The sequence below is a fragment of the Amblyomma americanum genome, chromosome 1, assembly GCF_052857255.1.
Source record: "Amblyomma americanum isolate KBUSLIRL-KWMA chromosome 1, ASM5285725v1, whole genome shotgun sequence".
Lineage (NCBI taxonomy): Eukaryota > Metazoa > Arthropoda > Arachnida > Ixodida > Ixodidae > Amblyomma > Amblyomma americanum.
The window spans coordinates 197,256,915-197,283,841 of record NC_135497.1 but is presented as its reverse complement, the minus strand read 5'-3'; the positions used below and the strand labels follow the sequence as shown (position 1 = coordinate 197,283,841).

At 44.1% G+C, this 26,927-nt stretch overlaps 1 protein-coding gene across 1 annotated transcript in view; it reads left to right on the top strand.

The window, feature by feature from the left end:
- Positions 1-26,927, top strand: part of fand (Pre-mRNA-splicing factor SYF1 fand) — an 87,371-nt gene that overhangs the window by 45,444 nt on the left and 15,000 nt on the right. Inside the window, exons 17-19 of the mRNA XM_077648234.1 lie at positions 1,691-1,766; positions 21,750-21,859; positions 22,754-22,957. Of these exons, the coding sequence (XP_077504360.1) occupies positions 1,691-1,766; positions 21,750-21,859; positions 22,754-22,957 (390 nt within the window). The remainder of the gene's footprint in view (positions 1-1,690; positions 1,767-21,749; positions 21,860-22,753; positions 22,958-26,927) is intronic.

Genomic DNA, 26,927 nt, shown 5'->3' with positions numbered 1-26,927 from the left:
TAGAGTCAGCATAGTTTAAACGTAAAGTAGTTCAGAGAATGTAGAAAGCCTGTCATCACTGAAACATGGTGTGATTACTTAACAATTATCTAAAATTAGAAGAGAATCCTGTGCCACTTTTGATCTCTTTTATGTTTTCTTGCATAGCTTTACTCCTTAGCGTAGTCTTGTAGTCACTAAATTGTTCATTGCCTTGGATCAAAAGTTATGAAGGCATTGCATTCCTGATCTTATAGTCTGTGAATCATAAATAAAACAAACTTTCTGCAGTCCAGTTTCATTTTTATTTATGGCATCTGTAGTGTTATTAGAGCTAAAGACATTCTTGCATGCCAAACTTTGAAATGAGTACAACCGTAGCTTATTAATTGTTTTCATTGTTGATAAGGTTCCCAAAACCAGTAAATTTTTTAATGGGCATTGTGATGCAGGTGATGGCGTGCTACTTCCTTCATTTTTTCCCCTAAATAGATTGCTTTAGCATAGCATGTTTCATGATCTTTATATATGGGGTTGCAACTGGATTAGTGTAGTGGCAAGTGCATGTGTGCACCTGCCACCTCAAGGCAGTGCATTACAGTAGTTATTGAAGATTGCACTGTGGTAGAACACTCCAGCAAAAATGGGATGAGTGCACACAAGTTTTCATGAGAATCGTTTCAGAATTAATGTGTCCAGCTTCTATCCAGCCACTATTCAGCAGGTTTCATTGATACACGACCGATGCCAGCAGAGGAATATAACCGTATGGCACCAGACATAGATGTGCGTCTGGAGCAAAGATGTTACCTGAATTGTTGCAACTGGAAAATGTAATGCATCCTCTAATATTCACTAAAACTTGCAAAATGTTTCCGGAGGTCGAATAATGGATATAAGCACAGTGAGGCAGTGTGTTGTTCATCGTACTGGCTAAAGCAGTGTAGCAGCCAAGTAGCATTCGGAGCAGCCATATACAGCAATCACAAAATGATCAATATCTCGACGAATTGTTGGCGCCAATTGGTAGATTACAACCAAGAAGTCTTTATGGAGCTTTCAGTTCATTGTGAAAGGTTTTGGTTTTAATGCATTGGAAACAATATTGGCAGCATTGCAATATTGCAAAGTCTGTGTTGTGTGAGTCCCCAACATGCTCACATAGCAGTAGCAAAAGCACTATGTGATAGTTTGCTGGAGTCCATAAAATTGAAGTGAGGCTTGATGCGTGTCACCACCATGACCTGAAGCCAAAATGGCAGTCCCCGCTTTTTTTACATGTGAATTCCCCATGACAGAAAAAGTTCAAGGCAGCATTCTCAGTGGATAGAATGATGCACATTGTCTTCTGGGACATGAAGAGGGTGATGATACTAAGGAATTTTTTCTTCTTGCACTTTTAGAATTTTTTGGAACCTGCAAAGTCTGTTAGCTTGGGATGCTAAATTGCAACCTTAACGAAGCTAAAAGCCAAATTTTGGCTTCAGAAGAAACCTTTCTCTTGCAACACCATAACAGCAGGCCTCATGCCTGTTTGAAGTTCATGCCTCACAATGGCGGGTTATACTATGAAAGGTGTTTATTGGGCTGACTGTGGCAGAATATGCCAATGGCAGGCTAAAGAGTTTTCTTATCTTCAAATTTCAATCACATTTCTTCAAGCTTAGTAGTCTGAGATTTGATATTGTGGTTCTTATCCTTCTTTGCACAGGGTGGCACCAAATTGGAACGAGCACGTGACCTCTTTGAGCAGTGCCTTGAAGGTTGCCCAGCAAAGTTTGCGAAGTGTACGTATATATTGCTGTTGATGTATGCCTTCATATTCTGCATACCCTTGTTGTTGAGTGCAAGTTGGTACAGGCATTCCAGACTACTAACTCTGCTAAGAATTTTGTTTTTATACCACTTGCTTTCTTTCAACACTGCGTATCCTTAAAATCCTTAAAAGTTAAAACATGTTCTGTCAGTTGTTCAAACAGGCCCACAAACACATGGTAGTATGCCTGTAGTTAAAAAGTTCATTATTCTCAATTTGGACGCCTTTCACACCTAGTTTTAAATTGTGGGGCTCCAGTACCGTATTTACTCGAATGTAACGCGACCACGATTGTAACGCGAGGGTTGAATTTTCGGGTGTGAAAAGGGGGGAAAAAAAAAACTACGATTGTAACACGAGGGTAGACTTCGGGCGTGCGACAGGAAAACTGAAAGAACCTGAATGTGACGCGAGGAATTGACATCGCATAGCTCTGAGGGTCAAAGACAACTTTATTGAAATACAAGCCGAACAGGCATTCCTATACACCCTCATCCTCACGGCAGTTGTCGCCGTCACTGTCATCATCACAGCTTGACTCTTCTTTGTCACTAGCTGCCTCCCACAGCAGGTTGTCCTCGCTTCCGTCTAGAGCATTTGAAATTGAGCATTTCTTAAATGTGCGGTAGCCCAAATCATGAGGCAGCCCGTACCAGGCTGCTGAAACCCAGTGGGCAACGGTAGACGCGCTTGGGCATTTCAGCCTACCTGCAGGTGTTGTTGATCCGCTTTCAATCCACTCCCAGTATAATTGTCGCAAGCGATCCTTGAAGGGCTTGTTCATGTAAACGTCCAGAGGCTGGAGAATGGAGGTCATGCCACCCGGTATAACAACGAGATGCGTTCGGTCACGCTGTGGCTTTTGTTTGACGCCGGGTGTCAGGTGACCTCGGAAAGAGTCCAGAACCAATATTGCTTCCGGATGCAGCAATGCGCCTGGCCTTCGGTCCCACACGCTTTGAATCCAATCTATGACAAGATTCGAGTCCATCCAACCTTTTTCGTGACAGCGCACGATAACATCTTTCGGGAAAGTTTCCTTCGGGATCGTCTTCCGGCGAAAAATGATGCATAATGGAGGGAGCTTGCGGCCGTCAGCCAAACATGCCAGCATAACGGTAATCTGATTTTTTTCGTTGCCTGTGCTTCTAAGGCGAACTTCATGCTCACCAGACTTGTGCACTGTTCTGGACATAGGCATGTCCATATACACGGGGGTCTGGTCGGCATTGCCGATATGTCCAGGTGGCATGTTGGTAGAGCGACGAAAATCGCTGACGTAGCGCTGGAACTCTGGAGGTCTTGATTCGAAGTCCCTGGCCAGCTTCTGGTAAATAGAAGTTGTGCGTCGAAGGGAGAACCCGGCCCTTCGCATAAACTTGTGCACCAAGCCTTGTGATGCCTTACACTGGTTTTGGGTCAAATCCGTGTCCCACGCAAGCTCCTGTGCTTTTCACTGAAGCATTTCAATGCTTACTCCAAGTAGTCGGGAACATTGCTCGCTAATGAACTCTGCAAGGCAACGCTCCAACTCCGGGAAGCGGCCTTTCTTGGGCCTCCGAAAGCCTTTTCACAGGCTGTTGCAGTTAAACAATTCCTCGAGATGTTTCCTCCATCCCCTGATCGTCGATTCGTTGACGTCCAGACGTCTTGCAGCCGCTGAATTTCCCACTTTCTCAGCAAGCAGAATAGCGTTGCGCTTGAAGCCAGCTGTATACTGAGCGCGTGAGCACGCCATTCCGCTTGAAGACAACTCGACCGTTTGATGGGGATAGGCCTAAGACTCGAAGCACGGAACGCACAACTACACGCACTGGCACCAAACACGAGACAGAGCGAACAAAGTGCGCTGCTCCATGCCCTGCTGCCTGTTAGTCACGTGGCTGCGTTTTTGCATCAGTTGCAAGGATTAACAGACAGATGGCGGTGGGATCTCTCACTTCTTTGCTGGCATCTTGGCGACGATTGCGAGCGCTCGGTGCCTCCGAGATGGCGAGATGGCTGTTTCATTTTGCGGTGACGGATGCCACACAACCTCGCTACAGGTTGCGAGCATTTGTCAAGAGGTGGCACCCTCTCATCGCGCCAGTCATTTTATGGATTATTTATTTTATGAATGAATGCCATTTTATGAATGAATGCCAGAGCATTCATTCATAAAAGTAATAATTTCCAAAGGGTTAAACTGGGATGCAAGGAACATTTATGGCTAAAAGGAAAAGTGGCAGGGGAGCAAACACTCCTTGGCTTTGTATACCTGTGGACAGGAGCTAATTCCAAAGAGGAAAACAGGAAAATGTTAGAATGTATTGCAAGCGACATTGATGAGCTAGGAGGACAGGGTGAGATAATTATATTAGGTGACATGAACTCACATCTAGAAGACCTGGATGGGTACACAGATTCGACAGGAAGCATGCTGCAAGACATGTGTGACAGGCATGATTTAGTTGTATGGATGTGGAAGATGGAGTAATTAATCTTTTAAAAGATATATACAAAGGTCACAGTGCTTATAAAATGGGAAAAAAATGTATTAGAGCCCGTAGAGGTACAGCGGGGGCTTAGGCAAGGATGACCTCTGTCTCCTTTGTTGTTCATGTTGTACCAGCAAGGGTTGGAGACCAAGCTAGAGAGGAGTGGACTAGGCTTCAACCTTTCTTTTTTCAAGCAAGGAGAATTGATTAAACAGTCATTACCGGGACTAATATACGCGGATGATTTAGTGCTAATGGCTGACAACAAGGAAGATTTACAGAAGTTGATAGACATATGTGGTACAGGAGGAGATAGATTAGGTTTCAAGTTTAAGTAAGGAAAAATCTGCAGTCATGATATTTAATGGTGAGGTCGGCAAGCATAGAATACATGAGTTACACGCTAGAAGTAGTGGATGAGTACAAGTATCTTGGGGTGTGGATAAATAACGGTGCTGAGTATCTGACAGAGCATGAAAAATATGTAATGAATAAAGCTAGTAGGAATGCAGCTGTCATGAAAAATAAGGCACTGTGGAATTACAACAGGCATGAAGTGGTATGAGGGATCAGGAAAGGGGTGATGGTTTCTAGCCTGACTTTCGATAATGCGGTCCTGTGCATGCGACCAGATGTTCAAGCAAGGTCAGAAATTAAGGGCACAGGGTAAGCCCTATACTTCCTATGCATTTTAGGCCATGTTGAGGTACATGTTTCTCACTAACTAATAACAGTAACCTAATAATACATATATCATTGTTTGCCAAATTTTGTGCTCTTTTTACTGAACTAGAATATTTGAAATGTGTTGAAAATTCGATTTCTTATAAAATTTTTTCCGGTAGTACACAAATCTGGCCTTTCTTTGCGCATTTCAAAATTCATAACAGAATAACTGCTCAGTGAAATTGCTTAATTCTAGTTCAGTAGTTGGCAACACATATTTAGATGATTGCAAAAAAAAATCAGCCGTCTGTCTTGAAAGGCATTGGAAATAATGGTACCTTTGTAAGAAAAAACACTGTTTTTAGATAATAGAGCGTAAAGAGAAAAAAGATGTGAAAAACCATTTTTTATTCGCAGAAACGCCTCCATAATAATTGGTTTAATAGCCCCCTGCTTCGTAGTCACTGTCACCGTCATTTTTTCGCTTTTCGGCTTGTCGTTTTGACTGTCGGGCCTCTTTTGTAAGCTGTCGTGTTGCTCGGTCCGCAAAGTACATGCGCTTATGGTCAGCTTCCCTCAGCCACTTGATGGTGTTGCTCCCTGGGTTCAATCCACACGCCTTCAAAACGTTGGCCCGTGCAATGCTACCATCATTAAATGAAAGAACAGCATCCAGTGTTGCCATCCGTAGGGTCCGAAGCCTAACAAACACATTCTTTGGCGCGCGTTCCCAAACAACATGGTTGAACGACTCATTTGCATTTTGAGTTCGCCCATGCAGGCACTTCTCTAGGAGCTCAGCCTTCGATAGCTTCCTATAAATGGGCTTGATAGCCTCCAAGCTGATTTTAGACAAGTTTTGAAATCAGGTGGTGGACTTTTTGGCTGAAAAAATTGACGTTAATCCTGAAAGGGGGCGTGGCCGCTCACTACTTGGTTTCGGAAAAAGCGTTCTTCCGCCGTAAATATGGCTTTCTGAGGAAAGTGCGATCATGGAACATGTGTAGAAAGAATTGAACTTCTAAAATTCCAAAAGAAAAAAAAAACGATTTTTTTTTATTTTACCTTACCCTGTGCCCTTAAACGGCGTGGCGTAGGGAGGCTAGCTTTGGGAGCACATGGCAATACACCGAATCGGGGTACAAGGTGATTAGTATGGGTGTCGTTCGAGAGCAGAGAAGCCAGCAGTAAGATAGCATTTGAGGAACGATTGAGAAAAATTGAGGAAAAGCGGTGGGCTAGGAAAGTTTTCAGATACCTGTACTATATAAAGAATGTTGACACGAAATGGAGAAAGCGAACTAGAAAATTGACAAGCAAATGTCTGGACAGCAGTAAGGGGGAAACTCAGCAATTATCTGTTAAGAAAAAGGTTAAAGAAACAGAGAGCTCTGTGGAAAATGGATGCTGACGAAATCAGCACTGGGAACGTACAGGATTTTTAAGCAGGAAATTGCCAAAGAAAATGTTTATGATAATTGTAGGGGAAGCTCTTTGTTGTTTGAGGCCAGGACGGGAGTTTTGCGGACTAAGACATATAGAGTCAGGTACCATGAGATAGACACGTTGTGTGTTGCGTGCGGAGAGGAGTAGGAAACGGCTGAACACTTGATACTTTTCTGTAAAGGGCTTCACCCTACAGTGGAAAGCAGCGGAGATGATTTATCCAAGGCATTGGGGTTTAAGGACAGTGAAGGGAAAGTAGATTTTAAGCGGGTAGAAATAACCGAGTGAAGGTTATCTGATTGGTGGCTAAAATCAAGAGCAGAGTAAAATTTCATAAGTCATGGTAAGGTGGCTTGAGCCACCGCCCGATTTAAAGGGTTCAGCCGTATCCATCCATCCATCCACCCACCCATCCATCCGTCTGTCCGTCCGTCCGTCCGTCCGTCCGTCCGTCCGTCCGTCCAGTGACTCTAGCTGGCGCGCCGACTCTTGTTGGCTTGTTCTCACTGGCATCTTTTTTTTTTTGCGTTTGCGATTAGGTTGCCGCTTTGTCCTGGTAGTTGTGACCTGTGGTTTGCGTACTGGTTGACCGGCGAGTTGGAGTGCGTGATTTCGAATGACCAGTACGATCAGCACGCACGTTTGACACATGAAATGATTTTAATAGTGTGTGTTTGGTGCTCTTCATAGTGTTTTTAAACCTATAGTTGGGTACAACTTTAGAAGACAGGAGAGGCCCCGCCCAGATGACCAAGCGCAGCAGCCAATTGCCTCCGCGACTAAAGAAATAGTCCCGCTCAAAAAATTGTGACTGCTTCTAAAACGCGTATTTCTCGGTATAAATAAGATTTGTGTATCTTGATGAGTGGTTTAATAAAACTATCATGATGCAAATGCTTCAGGACATGCCGGATCGCGAGAGAAAAATAACTCGGTGCCTTCTACAACGCTGTGCGTCGTCTGCTACGGAGCGAGATCGACGGCACCGGGCATGTAATTACAAAACAGTCTGGCTCAATAGCATAGAATTCATATGTACTTTTTGTGTGTTTTCACAGCTTTATTTTTTTAATGTTTGAGCCTTATTTTTCAATTGCTACTTGTTTCTTTTTTTTTGCGGTTGCGAACCTACAATCTCGTGAGTTCACGCACGTTCGCGCACGGCATTCCGTACCTCTTTTCCGCCATGGAGCCCAGCGAGGTGACATGGGAATGCGAGCCTTTGTTGCCGAATGAGCCTTGTTTCGCATCGATGATCACACCACCAAGGAGCCTCGGCAAGAGCAAGAGCGGCCGCATCCTGAACAGCGATTCACACAACATGATCTTCCACTGCTACACGTTTTGGCGTAACAGGGAGCCTGAACGCAGCGTAGAGGAGACGAGCAAGCTTGTCGCTGACATGCTCGGTGTCAGCGAAAGGACTGTGTTCAGGGTGAGGGAGGAAGTTAAAGCTTCGCATTTTTCGGGTGGCAAACTGACGACGCCGTCGCGAAAGCGCCCACGCAATGCGGAGAAGAGAAGACGCAGCGCGAAGTTTGACAGCTTCACGTTGTGCGCGCTGAGGTCATGTGTGCACGATTTCTTTCGCCGCAACGAGATACCGACGGTCGAGAAGATCACTACCGAGTTCTCGGAGCGTATGGAACTCCCATCACTAAGGCGGTGTACTGTGCGTCGCCTGCTTGCCGAGATCGGCTTCAAGCACGAAAAAAGAAGCCGCAACTCGCTGCTTATCGACCGGGATATCATCACCGATTGACGGAATCGCTACCTCCGTGACGTGGAGCGCTACCGAGCGGAAGGCCGAAAGATCTTCTACCTGGACGAGACATGGGTGACGGCGGGACACACTCGGTGGATCGTGTGGACAGACACTGTGGTGCAGAAGCGCGGACGCCTGTTCGCTCGAGCAAATGGCCTAACGACGGGTCTAAAACAACCTTCTGGGAAAGGTCAGCGCCTGATCGTCACGCACATCGGCAGCGAGGATGGCTTCGTCGACGGCTACTTGGATGCATTCCGAGGCCAAAAGACAGGCGACTACCACGAGGAAATGGACGGCAATCGCTTTGAGGGCTGGTTTAATGGCGTTCTGCAGAAGTTGCTAGCTGGTAGTATCATTGTTTTAGATAATGCACCTTACCATAGCCGGCGAGAAGAGAAATTGCCAACGACGGCCTGGAAGAAAGAGAAGATACAGGAGTGGCTCACAAGCAAGAACATCACCTACGCTGAAAGGATGATAAAGAAGCAGCTGCTTGAGCTGGTGGCATCTGTAAAGTGACGCTTTCTGAGCTACATCGTAGACAATGCAGCTGTAAGCGCCGGTTGCATTGTACTCAGGCTCCCGCCGTACCACTGCGAATTTAATCCCATTCAGCTTGTGTGGGCCATGGTCAAAAATGGCATCGCTGCGGACAACAGAGACTTCAAGCTGTCCATGGTCGACGCCATCTTGAGGGAGAAAATCAAGCACGTAGCGGAGGAAGACTGGGCAAAGAGCATTCAGCACGTGATGGACTTGGAGGCAAAGTTCAGACTTGACACGTCTGGGAGTGAGCACATTCAACCCATCATCATCCAGCTGGGTGAAGATGACACTGAAGAAAGCGACTCCGACTGCTAGCTGTCTGGCATTGAGCCACTCGACGAAGCATAACGGCTTCTTTTAACGAAAGAACAGCCTTTATTAAGGCTACCAAAATTTTTCCGGTTGGTTCGCAACAGACAACCATCCATCCCGTGACCTCTGAAATAAATAAACAGTTCCATTTATGGTGTATTCCTTATAATAGAAGCTCAATTCTGATAAGCAACGTCCTGCACACATTGTGCTCGATTTAAGAAGTGGCATAGAAACATGTTTAAATGCTGGTATATCTGAATTGAAACACAACTGTTAACTCTGATTATCTTTGGCCGGCTCAAAATGCTCATTCAGGCAGCCAACATAGAGTTTGACAGGCCCCACGTTGAAATAACAGTATTCAAGGCACGCTTTATAGCTCTGCTAGCAGTCTGCACTGGAAATCGCGGTCATGTCATAGCCAGTGCTGCTGCGATACCAGTAGTCAACACGAAACTGACAGCCACTGTTAGCAGCTTGCACGCCAAAGCACATTCATGTGGTTGCATTGTTTATTTTGGTTATCTGGCTCACACAAGTAATGAGAATAAGAGAATAAATATAAAGCATCATTAGCTTATTGAGGCCCAAAATGCTCATTCAGGCAGCCATCGTCGAGTTTGACGGGCCCCATGTTGAAATAACAGTAGTCAGAGCACGCTTTATGGCTCTGTAAGCAGTATGCACTGAAAATCGCGGTCATCTCATAGCCAATGAAGCTGCGATACCAGTTGTCAACACGAAACTGACAGCCACTGTTAGCAGCTTGCACGCCAAAGCACATTCATGTGGTTGCATTGTTTATTTTGGTTATCTGGCTCATACAAGTAATGAGAATAAGAGAATAAATATAAAGCATCATTAGCTTATTGAGACCCAAAATGCTTATTCAGGCAGCCATCGTCGAGTTTGACGGGCCCCATGTTGAAATAACAGTAGTCAGAGCACGGTTTATGGCTCTGTAAGCAGTATGCACTGAAAATCGCAGGAGGCAAGGTAGACAAGAGTGTAAGGATTTAATGACACCAAAAAGGCCAGCCCTCCTATTCACAGGGCTTGGTGCTTTGAATGAGCCGAGTTAATGAAATTGTAAACGAAGAGGTGGATGCAGCATGCTTACAAGAACCAACACAAAAATAAAAGGACAGGAATAGGGATAATAAACACATACACGCACAGAAGCACTCACATATTCACACACATGCACACAAACGCGAGCGCGAAAACTAAGATCTAAAATGCAAAAAAGGGGAAAATAACAAATATAAACTAACACGCAAGAAAACATGCACACACATTTAACACCGACACAAGTAGAGGTATTAGGAGTCAGTTCACAAGCAGCTGTTCCTACTTTGTCGTACTTTTATTTGATGTACATATTGGCTCTGTTGCCTTCTCTGTCTTGGAATTTTTTTAGTAGCAACATATCATAACAATCGAAAAGCAGCGCAAAGCTATGTTGTGGGAAAGCAAGTCGAGCACTGGCAGCACAACTGATGTGCGATTGTGTCACAGCAGGCATTCTACAGCTGGTGCGTTCAGTGAGCGAAGAATTCTAAGCCATACAGAGACGCGAATTCATGCCAAGCTCCCTTGTAAAGGCACCAGTGTATCGGTCATAATTTTATATTACATAGTACTAAGGCTGACATTAAGGAAACAAAGACTGCTCCCACACGCCTGGCCGTTAATAATCCAATGACATTCGCTCAAGCAGCCCGTGTTAGTCACTGATTGTTAGCACTGGTGGAAAGTGACCAATCGACGGTGCTACACTGCACTCGAACGACGCCCTGCTAGACGCTCGGCTACCTTATCATACTGCTGCCAACGATCGATCGTTTGCGCACTGAGCTGGCAGCAACAAATCTTTGCGTTGGAGGTTGCTTCCGCAAATCTTTTCGGTTGAGGAACTCGTAGGTTGGTTTCATCCGCGCACGCTTTTCTCATTTATCCTGAGAATGGTTTTGCTCCATCACTTCGCCACGTCCGACGGGAAACCCAGGGGCACAGTACACAAACACACCCGCCGCTCACAGTAGGTACCAGACTTTGGCAAATTCTCCTCGTCGTAACTTCACTTAGGAGCAAAACAAAACACCATAGAACAAACATGCACGATATTTGTTTGCAGCGGTGTGCCGCTGCGGGATCCTGTTTCCAGACGAAGCGCAGCGCAGCGCAGTCACCGACGTTCACTGTAACCTTTTTTTCGCCTCACGGCTCAGAACAAACGCACGTGGCACAAGTTGTGCATCGTAAGCTTGCAATAATATTTCCGGCATGACAGACGCCCACAAACAATTCGATGTCGCTCTGACGAAGGGAGACGCACACAGCTGACGCGGCCCGGCACAGTTCGAAGCGAGGGCGGCCATGTTAGGCATGTTCTCCGTCGGCGGGGTCACCGGCCGTCCGGCTCATGACGTCACCTGAAGTGCGCGCCTATTGGCGGAGGCTCGTGTGCATCCGCCTTTGAGGGGCAAATGCCACTGCCTTCTTAAGTTGTACCCGACTATAGTATTCGATTGTAACGCGGGGGGTGACATTTCCTTTCTACTTTCGGTAAAAAAAACTCGCATTACATTCGAGTAAATACGATAAGTCAAACTGTGTAGGATTGATTAAAAGGCAATTTCTGCTTACTTCCAAAGAACACCATGAACCAAGCGATATGATGTTCTGGTGCAGCGACAAACATGCAGAAAGTGCAGCATGCTTAATTTTTCCACATTTTGCCTCTACACATTTGGCTCCTCAGGAACCTAAAAAGTGCTGCAACTTTTTCTCTTTTTTTGTGAGAGTTTCCCGAGTAATCCTTGGCAGAATAATTTTTTGACATACTATAGTCGGAGCAGCAATGACTTTGAGGTATAGCACTCACCTTGCATGCAAGAGGACTGTGTTTCGAATCCCGGTGATGCACAATTCACACTTCACTTTATTTTTTAATAGAAGGAAAGAAAAGAAAATCCGTGTGTTGATGAAATTGTACAAGGCCTTGTGTGGCCTGATCTCGGTGACCAGAGGTGACAATGCACTCTCGCACCAGAACAGGATTTGGCCACCCTGGTGTAGCACTTGGCCACAACCTCCTGTAGGGACACACCAATTAAGTTGGAATTAACCTATGGCCCTCAGTCCCCGGCGGCTGCAGAGTAACTAACCAAGGTAGTAAGAATCTCTGGCTAGGGTCAGGCCGCCATTGGAAACTGAACTTGGCACATTTAATGCTAGAACCTTATCCAATGAGGCTAGTAGCACTGTTGTTCGAGGAACTAGCATGCATTAAATGTGATGTCATAGTGCTTAGTGAGGTCAGGAGGACAGATGAGGTGTACACAGTGCTAAAGGGTGGGCATGTTGTACTGTGCGTTAACAGACATGAAAATTAGGTGTGGGATTCCTCATCAATAAGCATGTAGCTGGCAACATAGAGGAATTTTGTAGTATTATCGAGAGAGTGGCAAATGCCGTAATTAAGCTTAATAAGAGTTACAAGCTGAAGGCGGTACAGGCCTACATACCTACATCTAGCCATGATGACCAGATCATTGAAAATATCTATGAAGATGTAGTATCAGCAATGAGCAAAGTAAAAATACGGTACACTGCACTGATGGGAGATTTCAATGCCAAGGGAGGCAAGAAGCATACTGTAGACCAGGTAGTGGGCAACTATGACATAGGCTCCAGGAATTGCAGGGGAGAGTTATTTGTAGAGTTTGCTTATAGAAATAATTATGGATCATGAATGCCTTCTTCTGCAAACGGGAGAACAGGAAGTGGATGTGGAAGAGCCCCAATAGTGAGACTAAAAATGAAATAGATTTCATACTGTGTGCTCACCCTGGCATCATGCAGGATGTGGAGGTCTCCTGAAAGGTGTTGTAGTGACCATAGCATGTTAAGGTCTTGAGTTTGCCTAGGCTTGAAAATAGAACAGAAGAAACTATTGAGGTGGAAGCCCATTAATGAGTTAGCGGTAAGAGGGAAAAAAGACGAATTCAGAAGCTTGCTGCAGTACAGATATTCGGCTTTAACTGAGGACGACAGCCTTAATGTTCAAGCAGTGAGTTGTAATCTCACAGCTATCATTACGGAGTGTGTAGTAGAAGTAGGCGGTAGGATGGTTCAACAGGATACTGGCAAGCTCTCTCAGGAGATGAAAGATCTGGTTAAGAATCTTCAAAGCATGAAAGCATATGACTCCATAGACAGTAGAACTGGCAAAGCTATCTGAGTTAATCAATAAGCGCAAGGCAGCCGACATAAGGAAGTTTAATATCAAGATAATCGAGCATACTCTAAACAGCGGAGATAGCCTAAAAGCAGTGAAGAGGAAACTAGGCATAGGCAAAAATCTGATGTATGCATTAAGAGACAAAAGAGGGCAATGTTGTAAGCAACATGGACAAGATAGCTAAACTAGCTGAGGAGTTCTACACAGATCTATACACCCTGCAGGGGGCATCTGCTTCATGCAGATGTTGGTGAGTGGTGACACCACGGGTTCCCGAGCATCCGCAGGGACATCCCCGCAGGGGGATGATGGTGAACAGTACGTCACCACGGACCCGAGCACCCGCGCTTAGCCATGCGTGGCATCGCCGTGTCCGGGGAAAAGGGGATCCTGGTGGTTGAGCCAATGCCGAGCGTTTGGACCTTTAAGGCCCCTCGGCGGAGGCTACACACCACTTTGGCCCCAGCTTCCCGTAGACTACACCTCCGCTCCGGCCTGACCTGACCGGGGAAAATCGGCAGTCACCTTTTCCTATCCTCCCCTCTACCGTTCACTTTCCTATCTCTTTCTTACAACTTTCCTGTCTCCTCCTTCCTTCTCGGTTTTTTCACTTTTCTTAGGCTGCTAGGGTTAACCATGTGTGGCGAACTACTTTGGGTTTTGGCATATCTTGTTACAGCTACAGTGTAGAACTGGCGTGGGCAGGGCTTTCTTTTAAGTTCCTGTCCCGTCCCCTTGTTGGGCTCCATGGTGGGCAGTTGGCACCATTGCCGAACAACATATTCATTTTATGGCTTTCCATTCCTCAAAAGCTGATCGCCCCTACCAAAGGAGGCGGACCGATGTCACTGCAGATTTCATGCAAAGAACAAAGAAAAGTTGTGCCAATTATCATGTAATACATTCCGAAGTTGAAGAAAAGTTAGCCCGAACCTTGTCCCCTTTTCAAGTACAAAAATGTCTGACAGATCCCCTAGGCTCAAAGTACAAAGCAAGTAAAGTTTGCAGTGGAAACCTGCTATTCGAACTTGATTATGAATCTCAGCAAGGAAAGCTCTCGAACATTGTCTATTGGGGATGTACCTATCAGTATCACTGCACATAGATCATTGAATACCGTCCGTGGTGTAATTTCCGACCCTGACTTCCTCCACATCACTGAAAAAGAAATGTTGGATGGTCTTGTGGACCATAATGTGGTAAATGTTCGAAGAATCACAGTCAGAAAAGATGACAAAGAAATTCCTACAAAGCACATGATCCTCACATTCTATGCAAGCACAGTACCCGAAACAATAGACGTGGGTTACCTAAAAATCCAAGTCCGACCATACATACCCAACCCCCGCAGATGCTTTAACTATCAAGATATGGCCATGGGTCAAACATCTGTTGTGGTCCTAAAGCCTGCGCGAAATGTGCCTCGAAAGAGCACGCAACTGAGAACTGCAATGCAGTGGCGTCCCTCTGTGCCAACTGCGAAGGAGATCACCCTGCTTACTCCAGGTCTTGTCCAAGATGGAAAAATGAAAAAGAAATCATAACCCTGAAAACAAAAGAAAACATAACATTCAAAGAACCCAGAAAAAAGTTGGGACTCTCAAATCCATTTCTATTTACGGCAGACAAACTTCGCCGCGGATGTGGTGCGTAGGGGTGGAGCACCCCCCCCCCCCGCGTTTCCCCGTGGTTGTCCAGAGCCTCTAGTGAGGCAGTGGACACAACGCAGAACTCACCCCTGCTGCAGCGGCGGCACAGCTGTCTTGAGCGGAAAAGCAAAGAGAGGACCCTAGTAACAGGACCCTCAAAACCAGGAACATAGGTTTAATTGCGCTACCAAAACTCGTTCAACATGGCGTTCCTAATTAGTTGGAACTGTCGAGGACTTTTAAAAAACTACAGTGATGTGACAGATCTTTTAAACTCGCTTTCCCCTGTGGCATTATGCCTTCAGGAAACTAACCTAGGTTCAACAGACAGACAGAAAAACTTTATTCAGCAAGTGAGTTTTAGACCCAGCTGGGTCCCTGGGCCACTGCGCGGTCCCGCACTGCATCAAGTAGGTCATGCCGGGACATGACGTCAGCAGCCCGAGTCACCACAGCAAGCCGTGATGTCGGGTCTGCAGACATAAGCAGGACCTCCCAGTCCTCCCAGCTTGAGATGGCGTGCTGTCCCCGCGGGGGAGGGTCAGCAGGGCAGTCGAAAAGGATATGGGAGAGTGTGGCGTGGGGGTCACCACATAGGGAGCATGCAGGGGATGTGCCGCAATAGTGGGATAAAAGCTGAGGGGATGACAGAGAGTGGGTCTGGAGGCGTCTGAAGAGGATCTGTTGGGAGTGCGTAAGAGAGGGGTGGGGAGGAGGGTAAGTCCGACGGTCCAAACGGGGTATTTGCGTGAGCTCCGCAAAGGTGCCTAGGTTCAAAACATGCAAGCATTCCTAAAAAGTACAGTCTTTCGGTGGAACCGAGAGCAAGTGAGTAGGCTCCCTGGAGGTGTTGTGGTTATTGTTCAGTCTAGTCTTCCAACCTGTGAAATCAAGTTAAAAACCAAGAATGAAGCTGTTGCAGCCACTGTTGTTCATATTATAATCATCACAGCATGTTCCATTTAACTCGAGCTACCACTAATAGTTACACTCCATGACCTAGAAACACATTTAGAACAACTACCAGAGCCATATTTGTTAGTCGGGGATTTTAATGTGCACTCCTCTTTCTGGGGAAGTAAGGGAACTTACACTAGAGATCGTATTTTAGAAGATTTTATTCTGTGCAATAATGTCTGTCTACTAAATTCGGGAAAGCACACATATTGGTTCCCAAACACAGGAAAAATGAGCTAGTTTAGACTTATCGTTTAGTTCACCGTCTGTTTTTAGTGATTTTAAATGGGGTGTCATCGACAACCCATATGGCAGGGATCATCTTTCGGTACTAATTAGCTTAACATCTTCACCGAAAATAATCCTAACAAAACCGCAACGTTGGAAGCTTCATTTAGCCGACTGGCAACTTTTTACAGCAGAAGGCTCTTTAGAAAAAATTATTTTAGGTAATCTTAGAATCGATGAGATAAATGAAAAATTCACAAATTGTATAATAGCTGCCACACACATAGCTATACCTATGTCCTCTGGAGTAGTGTGACAAAACCACAAAATGTGGTAGACAGAAGACTGCAAGAAAGCAAAACAAAGCATGGGGTATATTTCGAAGGTATCTGGCACAGGAAAACTTCGTAAATTTTAAAAAAGCAAGAGCTAAAGCTTGGTACGTCCATCGTAGTACGGAGAGAGCATCGTGGAAAAGTTATATCTCATCTATAAACAGCCAGATCTCATCGAAAAAAATGTGGGAGTGGGTTCAAAAATTAAATGGTAGCTACTCACCCTTCACAGTTCCTTTTTGACGAGACACTGATACACAAACAAATATAGAGAAACAGGCAGACATATTGGGGAGCACTTTGCTGCGGTTTCAAGTTCCTCACACTATAGCCAGTCATTTCTAAAATACAAACCCACAGCCGAAAAACACAGGCTCCCAACAAGTGGAGGTCTTATTGAAAAATACAATAGTCGAATTACCCTACAAGAAATCAATAAAGTACTCTATGCCGGCAAAAAAACTGCTCCAGAACACGACCAGATACACTACAAAATGCTTGCCCATTTTTCCCAGCCTGCCATAGAAGCAAGCACTCTTCAATTTCTTTAATAAAATATTCATAGAAGGAAAAATGCCCAACGAATGGAAAAGAGCCATTATAGTACCATTTCTGAAACCTGGAAAGCTGCCAACCTCCCCTAGCAGCTACAGGCCAATAGCCCTTCTAAGCTGTCTTGCCAAATCTTTTGAAAATGTCCTAAATGTAAGATTAACTTTTGACCTTGAAGCTCACAATCTGCTTCACATCCATCAATGTGGTTATAGAAAAGCATACTCAACAACTGACCATCTAGTTCGCCTTGAGAATACTGTCCGTGAAGCCTTTATACATGAACAAGACTGCCTAGCGATGTTTTTTGACCTAGATGAGGCATATGACACAACGTGGAGGTTTGGGATTCTTCGCGACCTTGCAAAACTTGGCATCCGCAGCAGAATGTTAAACTGCCTAAGCGACTTCCTGTCGAACCGTTCATTTCAAGTACGCCTGGGATAAACCCTTTCCAGGAACTTCGTTCAAGAGAACGGGGTTCCTCAGGGGTGTATTTTAAGTACATTTGTTGTAAAGATGAATTCTATTAACAGAATAATCCCGAATTCTATTATGTGCTCAGTCTATGTCGACGATCTACAAAACAAACTACAGACATGGGCAGTTCTTCTCGCAGAAAACAGTGAGTGTTCTGTTCTCACTAAACCGAGGCCTACAATCAAACCCCACCTTACATCTAAACAAAACCGAACTACCTATTAAAAATGAAATTAAATTGCTAGGCATTAATTTTGACAAAAAACTGACATTCCTACCTCACATCAATGCTCTCAAAAAGAAAGCCACCCGATCCTTGAATATACTCAAAGTACTTTCCCAAAAACACTGGGGTTCCGATAGAACATGTCTTCTACAAATTTATCGCTCTGTAATACTCTCTACCTTAGATTATGGATGTATAGTATATAAGTCAGGTGGACCATTATATCTTAAACGACTGGATTTAGTGCATAATTTAGGTTTACGTCTTTTCATTGGTGCGTACAGGACATCACCCATAAACAGCCTATATGCATAAACTAATGCACCATCACTTACAGACAGAAGAACCATGCTTACATGCTCGTACATTCTAAAAATCTGTTCCCTGCAAAAACATCTATGTTACCCTATAGCTACAAAGTGCCCATCTCGAACACTCTTTAACAACAAACCGCAAGCTACCAGGCCACTGCTCTTGCGATTTGAAGAGATGTGCCAGAATCTTGGCGTGGTAAACACATTACCTGGTATTGCACAAAGACGAGACGCACTACCTCCATGGTACAATTTCCTTGCAATCTGCGATTTCACTCTTACACACTTCCGGCAGAAACTAACTCCACAACAGCATATCATACAAGAACTTCTTGCACTTGAGGAAAAGTACAGTACTTTCAGAGCTTTTTATACAGATGGTTCAAAAACAGATGCTTAAATTGGAAGCGCAGTGGTACAAGGGAATTGGAATGAAATAGGCCTCCACAGTGTGCCTCCATTTTCACTGCCGAATGTTACGCCATCTCTGGAGCCATACAAAAAATAGTGAACGATAACCTCGCAAACAGTATTACTATATACACAGACTCGTTAAGTGTACTTACAGCCCTTCATTCTAGACATGCAATCAATCCTCTGCTGGATGACATTATATACACAACAAAGCAACAGCCATAGTCGAAGGACAAAATATAAAACTGTTGGGTACCGAGTCATATTGGCATAAAAGGCAACGAAAGAGCAGACTTCTGCGCTGCTGAAACTCATGATAAGCAAATAAAAAAAGTAAATATACTGTTCAGAGATTGCATTAACTTAATTCATCGTAACAGAAGACAGAAATGGCAGTCAGCGTGGAACAACGAAGTAAATAACAAACTACACAATATAAAACCAGTTATAGGTGAATGGAAGTCCTGCACCTACCAGGAACATTTTAAGGAAGTGATTATCTGCTGTTTTCGTATAGGATACACGCATCTCTCACACAATTTCCTGCTGACAAAACAAGATAAACCTGTTTGCGAAGAATGCGGAGAAGAAGTTACGGTTAACCACATTTTATCCTTTTGTGCGAAACTGGAAGAAATAAGGAAAAAGTACTTTACTCAGTATTTTAACGAATACATTCCTTTTCATCCTACACTGCTTTTAGGAGATAATGCAATTGTTGATGTGTCTTGCATTTTTAGTTTTCTTAGAGAAACAGGATTTCTTGAGAAACTCCTAAATTTTTTACCCACTGGTCTGTTGAATTTTAATACACGTTAGCCACTTTCTCACTCCTGAGAAGAAGGCTAAGGTCTTTATTTGATCAGTTGGGAGCCTCGAGATCCTTGCCAGGGCAAAGGTGGCCGCTGAGGTTAGCCGACGCCTTTTAAAACTTTTAATAGTACCAATTTCTAAAATTTTTTTTTCCTTTGTCATCACGGTGTAGTCCCAACTTTTTAAGCACTCTAAACCACTGACGATCTTTTACATTTCTATAAAACTATCCAGGAAATTTCTCCATATCTCGAGCTTGGCGCATGATGGCCTTAGTTGCCTATGTGCCGTAAAACCCAACACAACACAACACAGATCTATACGGTAGCCAATGTAATCAGGATGTTAATGAGAGCAGCAGTAGCGCACAGCAATGCACATACTGCCAGTAACGAAAGAGGAAGTAATGAAAGCCTTAGGAGAAATGAAAAGTGGGAAAGCAGCTGGTGAGGATCAGGTAACAGCAGATCTCTTGAAGGATGGAGGGGAGATTATGCTAGAAAAACTAGCCACCTTGTATACACAATTCCTTATGACCTCGAGTGTACCAGAAGCTTGGAAGAATGCAAACATTATCTTAATTCATAAGAAGGGAGACGCCAAGGACTTGAAAAATTAGACTGATCAGCTTACTGTCCATTGTCTGCATTGTATTTGCTAAGGTAATTGCTAATAGAATCGGGAAAACCTTAGACTGCAGTCAACCAAATGATCAGGCAGACTTATGCTACTCGACAACAGACCATATTCGCACTATCAATCAGTTGATAGAGGAATGCACTGAATTTAACTGATCCCTATATATAGCTTTCATAGATTACAAGAAATAATCATAGATTATGAGAAGTCATGCAGGCATTACGGAATCAGGGTGTAGATGAGCCATATGTAAAAATACTGGAAGATGTCTATAATGGCTGCACAGCCACCAGAGAGCTCCATAAAGTCAGCAATAAAATTTCAATAAGGAAGGGTGTCAGGCAGGGAAACACACTCTCTCTAATGCTATTCATCTCCTGTTTACAGCAGATATTCAAACACCTGGATTGGGAACAGTTAGGAATAAGGGTTAATGGAGAATACTTCAGTAATCTGCGATTCGCTGATGACAGTCCTTGCTAAGCCAAAGCCACTCGGCGGACAAATTGCAGAGCATGATCAATGACTTACACAGGAAAAACACAGAAAGTTTAATATGCAGAAAACTAATGTAATGTTCAACAGTCTCGGAAGGTGAACAGCAGTTTACAATTGGTAGCGAGGCACTGAAAGTAGAAAGGGAATATGTCTACTTAGGGCAGGTAGTGACCACAGATCCGGACCATGTGAGTGAAATAACTAGAAGAATAAGAATGTGGTGGAGCACATTTGGCAGGTACTCTCAGATTATGAATGGCAGTTTACCAATATCCCTAAAGAGAAAAGTATAAAACAGCTGTATCTTACCGGGGCTCACCTATGAGGCTGAAACATGGAGGCTACTGAAAAGGCTATTCGACAAGAGACCATATCCACACTATTAATCAGGATCAGTCGAGGACAACGTAGCGAACTATGGAAAGTAGAGTGATAGGCGTAACACTAAGAAATAGGAAGAGTGTAGAATGGGTCAGGGAACAAAGTCGGATTATTGACATTAATCGAAATCAAGACAAAGTCGGATTATTGACATTAATCGAAATCAAGAAGAATTGTGCTTGGGCAGTGCATGGGCTTGGGCAGGGCAAGATGCAAAGGCAAGATAAAGAATGGTAGTTAAGGGTAACGAACGGGATTCCAAGAGAAGGCAAGCATAGCAGGGGGTTACAGAAATATAGGTGGGCGGACGAGATTAAGAAGTTTGTGGGTATAAGGTAGCCGCAGCTGGTAGAGGACAGGGTTAATTGGAGAGATGTGGGAGAAGCCTTTGTCTGGCAGTGGGTGCAGCCCGGCTGATGATGGTGATGAGACAGGTACGACAAGGCTGCAATGAAGTTCGTCCTCATTCACGACTGCCACACAGAATTCCTCCGTGGCAGAAAAGTACTCAGTTTTTAAAGGTTTTCTTGTTTCCTTTAACAAGAAGCTAATTACAAGATAAAATTATAAGCTCAAGATTTTTGATGACTCTTCCTTGTTTGATATAGTCAAACATTGAAGAGCCAGTTTTGTTGGCTCATTGTCACCAACTGCTTTTTTTTTTTTTTTTCAAGTTGTATCATACTATACAGTGCAGCTGTTTGTGTACTACTTTATTAACATTCATGAGTTTGGACGCATTCCTGATGTGCCTCTAATCTATATCTTAATACGCCCGGAACTGCTTTGGCCAAGGTAAATGTAACCTTTACTTTTCCTTTGGCTGATAGCACATACCCTGTCAATATGTTATTTTGTTAACATAATGGATACAAAAAAGATTTTTTTCTATACAAAGTGCATGTTGTTCACAGGATACAGTATTGTGTTTTAGTTTATGTTTTAGTTTATGTTTCAGTTTTTGCTGAAAAAGATCTCATATGACTCTAACATGTGAATTACAGCCCTGTATCTCTTGTATGCCAAGCTGGAAGAGGAACATGGCCTTGCTCGACATGCTATGGGGATCTATGATCGTGGCTGCAAAGCTGTGCTCCCTGAAGAACAGTTTGAAGTAAGTCTTGCAGTAAATATGCTGTGGGAACCGTTTTAGTTGCGTGTTAAAGATGTGTTTTCAGCAAGGGTGTGCAATTATTCGAAGCATCAAAGAGTGAGGGGCAGTATGAATTGAATAGCAAATACTATTTGCGAACTAGTCGAACCTCCTAAACAATCAGAAATTACGAATTTTCTATACTGCGTGTGCCTATTTTATCAGGCGGGGTTGTAAAAAATTCTCCTGCTCAAACTACTGACCTACCTGGGCTCTTACACCGACTTGTACAAGGTAGCTTATGATAGTCCGTTTTTTTACGAGTAATTTAACAACAGAACTAGCTTGGATTGCCTGGAATCAGTGAAAAACTGCAGTTGGCTACGGCAGAATTTTCGTCGAGGCGAGCAGAGCAGTTGATTTGAGAGGCCACCATCTGCGGAACTGTGATACTAACCCCCCTCTGAGCAGGGAAATTGGCAATATCTCTGTTGCTTTTTTTTTTTTTTGAAGCGATGTTTATTGCCTCAGGGCATAAAAACTCTGTTGCTTTTCTTAGCTGTGTTTTGTGAAAGAGCATTTGTCTTTAGCCTGAACCACATGTACTGATATTTGAAGATATTCTAATCAATTTGCAGCCAATTTTTATTATTCGTATTCGCTTCGCAGCCAAAAATTTGGTAATTGCACACTTCTACTTTTTAAGTCTTTGCATGCATCACTTTATATGCTGTAACATTTGCTTAGTCTGTAGAGGTCTCTTGTTGTGTAGTATCCATAATGTCATTTTGTTGCTTAGCACCTGTTACAGCCCTATATATTGTTGCCAACAAATGATCTGATTACAAAGATTGCATCTGCAGTTTAATCTAGTTTTGAGCATGCACACCTGCATTTTCTTTCTTTTTTCTTCAGATGTTCAATATATACATTTTGAAAGCAGCTGAGATATATGGACTGACCCATACCCGTGAAATATATGAACGAGCCATTGAGGTTCTTCCCGACAGCCAGGCCCGACTCATGTGCATACGCTTTGCTGACCTCGAGCGGAAGTTGGGTGAAATAGACCGTGCCAGAGCCATATACGCACACTGCAGCCAGATGTGTGATCCCCGGGTAAGTGTCATCTTAGACAAGCTTGGTTGCTTCTTAGTAAACACCAGTCTGTTCAAGGATTAGAAGATGTCCACCATATACAAATTGTTGGAGTGCACAGAATGCAGCTGATGTGAAAATAGACAAGAACTTATGTGACGAAGTCGGCACATGCAGTGTGGCCTATAACAATACAGGGATTGCCAAGACTATTGAGAATCTATATATACAGTACAGTTGAATCTGCATATATCGAACTCACAAAAAAACGGCCCAGATTTCGACATAACTTGTAATTCTATATTAAAGTAGCAGTAAATTTAACAACATACCGTATTTACACGATCGCAAGTCGACCCCCCACATCGCAGTTCAGAGAAAAAAAAAAAAAACCTCGGAGGTCGTTTACGCTTGACCATTATTAAAAGAATGCGATAGCACTATCCTGCGGCCTCCGCTTATCACCAACCGCTATCGGCTGCTGCGCGCGGGTGCGCCCGGGGGCACATTTCGAAACGAAAATGTATCAGTCACTGGACTACTCCTCCAAACTTGCGCTATCGTCCTCACTAGCGCTGCTGTCGTGATCGCTGCTTTGGTCCCACAGCTCGTCGTTCTAACATCGTCGTGCAGCAAAATCGTGCACTTCACAAACAGCCACATCACGACATCGCGTGGAACAGCTAAAAATTTTGCCTCGCTGCAGCTGCCACACCTGTATCACCCGTTGAAAACGTCTAACTTGCGGCTCAGTGCGCAGTTTGTTTCTTCGGAGCAAAGAATGACAGCCATCTTGAATGTAGCTGTGAACAAGCACCAGTTGCTTACCGGACCCGGAGCACAAATGACGAATGACGAAGCACTACATTAATAACTTGTGAAACGCAGCCGGCATTAGTCAAATGTGTCAGAGCCAAAAAAGAAACTACGCGTGAGCGGCGTCGGCTTTTCCGTTGGCTACTGACACTCCCCGGCGCAGCTGCGGTTCCCGAGTGGCGGTGCCGCCGTGATTGGAAAAGCAGCCCTTCCATCAACTATTGACGCTCCCTTGAGCGCCAATTGAGTGTGCGATTGAAAGTAAACAAAAAAATAAACTTGAACGACGCCTATTAAGAGTAGAACGCGAATGCGTTATCGGGCCGCCGCCGCTTATCAGCAGATGCAATCTGCGGCCACATGTGGGGAGTGGGCTAGTGCCCGTTTGCTGCTTATCAACAGCCACCATCGCCCGCCTTGCGCGGGTTCGGGATGCCGGTTCTGCGCAGAGGCATAGCTGCTGCTCAAGGCCAGCACCAAGAGCGATGCGACAGAGCCACGCAGCAAAAATGCAACTACGCTGTAGCATTCCTGATATTTCGTTTGTCTCACCTTTATTTATGGAGCAATGCTTTGGTTTTGATATTAAGTCGACCCCCCCCCCCCCCCCAACTTGAGATTTTCAAATTTTGAAAAATAGGTCGTCTTACAATCATGTAAATACGATACAAACACACTGAGATGGGAAAAAATTTATTTCTGTGATAGCCACGAAATAGTGAATTTATTATGTTTTTTCATCTTTATTGCCTCGGAGAAAAAAAAATATCAGTGCTATTGATGGACTCCGAACAGCTGAGACCGCAGCTTTCTATCGACGCACAATATTGACGAGCCAGGCTGAGCACACGAAGCACGTGAACACATGTTCTCTCAAGTCCCCATCACAATTAGCATCAGTGGCGTCCTGGTTATCCGCGACGTCTGCAATGATGTCTTCTTCCGCAAGCTCTCCCACAGATGCAACATTGTCGACTGTGGAGACGAAGTCGCCTACGGCTGCCCTATCACAAATAGCACCAGGAAATTCAGACAGCTGGTTCCACAAATCTTAAAGATCTGCAACAGCTTCGTCAAGCTCACTCGACAAAGTATTTGGCAGTCTTCTCTGGCAAATCAGAGACCAGAGTTGAAGAGTCTGCCGGAGCTATGCGAAGTTTGTTCAGACCTGTGGGGAAGCTAACATCCGGAAATGTGTTATGGAAAATCCGCGTCATCATTGGTCTATGCACACTACGCTGGGATTTTTGTGATTGCTTGCTATTTCAGTGTGAAGCGAAGTCTTTACAAAGTTGGGTTTCTTGCGCATGCGCAGACGTATTTTGGCCATTCTTGCCTGGGCAAGGATCTCGAGGCTCTCAACCAATGAAATTGACACCTCAGTCTTATTTCTCAGGAATGAGAAAGTGGCTGAGGCGTATCAAAAACAAGTGAGGTGTTGGGTTAGAATTTACAGTTTATCAAGAAAACCAGCTCCTCTTAAAAAGCTAGTGTCTTGAGTCACCTGATGTTGCCCGAATTTCGATCCATCGGATGTGACCGCTAATTTTTGTACTATGTAGGCTACATTTTCCTATAAATTATTCGATGCAAAGGATAATTCGGTCTAACCGAGTTTGATATAATCAGGTTCGACTGTATTGACATGCGCCATCTAAAAGTGTAAAAAGAGGTTTTTAAGGTAAATCCAAATACTGACTACTGGCATTATTCTATTTCAAATAGTGTACTTTGGGTAGGAACTATTTAATGATTTTTTATTAATATTAACATGCACATTTCCGTGAATTTATACCGACTGTCTTGAAACCTATCTGGTGGAGGACTAAATTATGCATATTTCTTCTTGTGGTTGAAGGGCAACTGAAGAGGTTTCAGAATTCGACGAGCTTGAAGGGGTCAAAGATGTAAAACTTGCAGGTAGAAAAACATGCAGTCTTATTGTGCTAGCATTGAAATGGTGATGTAATTGCTGAATAAATCCCCATCGGCATTCAGGCCTCTCCACAGTACCCAGTGCTGGGCATGAGCCACAGTGATGGCAGCACTGCGTTTCCAGTGAAGAAACGGTTGCTTGAAGGAATAAACCGATGTCACCGAAGGTAAAGCCCTCAAAGCGTTGTTTGGTGGCATCAGACGACACTGGCTGCGACATGTTACTTAGCGCGAATAAAACAGCGGACAAAGGAACAGACGGGGCACATGCTAGAAGACATCAACTGAAGTTTAATACACATTCAAGAAAAGATTCTCAGATCACCAAAACACATCTGCACATGTGCAAGAAACTAAACTTTGTAAAGATTTCCTTTCATACCGTAATAGCAAGCAATCACAAAAAATCACAGCAAGAAGGGGTGCTTACGCACTTGTCTCCTGCTTTATCAATGCAGAAAGCTTCGACAAGTAAAGCAGGAGACAAGTGCGTCAGCACCCCTTCAATTGACCTTACTGGAAGAGAGTTGTCATACATAGCAAAAAATGCACGTCACCTTGCTGTGATTTTCGTGATTGCTTGCTATTCCAGTATGAAACGAAATCTTTACAAAGTTGAGTTTCTTGCGCATGCGCAGACGTATCTTGGCAATCTGAGAATCTTTTCTTGAATGTGTATTAAACTTCAGTTGATGACTAGAGTGTGTCTTGTCCGTTTCTCTGTCTCTGTCTGCTGATTTATTCGTGCTAACTAACATATCGCAGCTAGTGTCCCAGCACCAACTAGCCCAACTTTCTTCTTTTAATCATCAGACGACACACGGGAGGACGTGGGCAAAGGCAGCGGAAATTTGAAATTTTAGCAACAGTGACATCTGAAATTTAACAGAGTATACCGAGGGGCCAGTTGGTAGTCGGACATTATGCTCAATGAAAAACATGTTTCAATAGGACGAAGAAAGGTGAGGCCAGGACGGGTGCTACTTGTGGTGACATCATCGCAAGTTTTTCCGCACTCCTGCAAAACAATGAGCAGAAGCCTGAATATTTCCGCCATTTTAATCGGTGATTATGTCCATGTTAAATGCTAACGCAAAACTACTTGGCATGTTTTACCTAGAAGCTTCATGCTTTCGAATTTCATTGAATTTTCGAAAAATCATTTTAGTTTCCTTTTAAGGAGTGCAAAGAGCTGCCTATAGTTGTTTTTGTTATTGTTCAACGGTGAAGGTTATTGGTA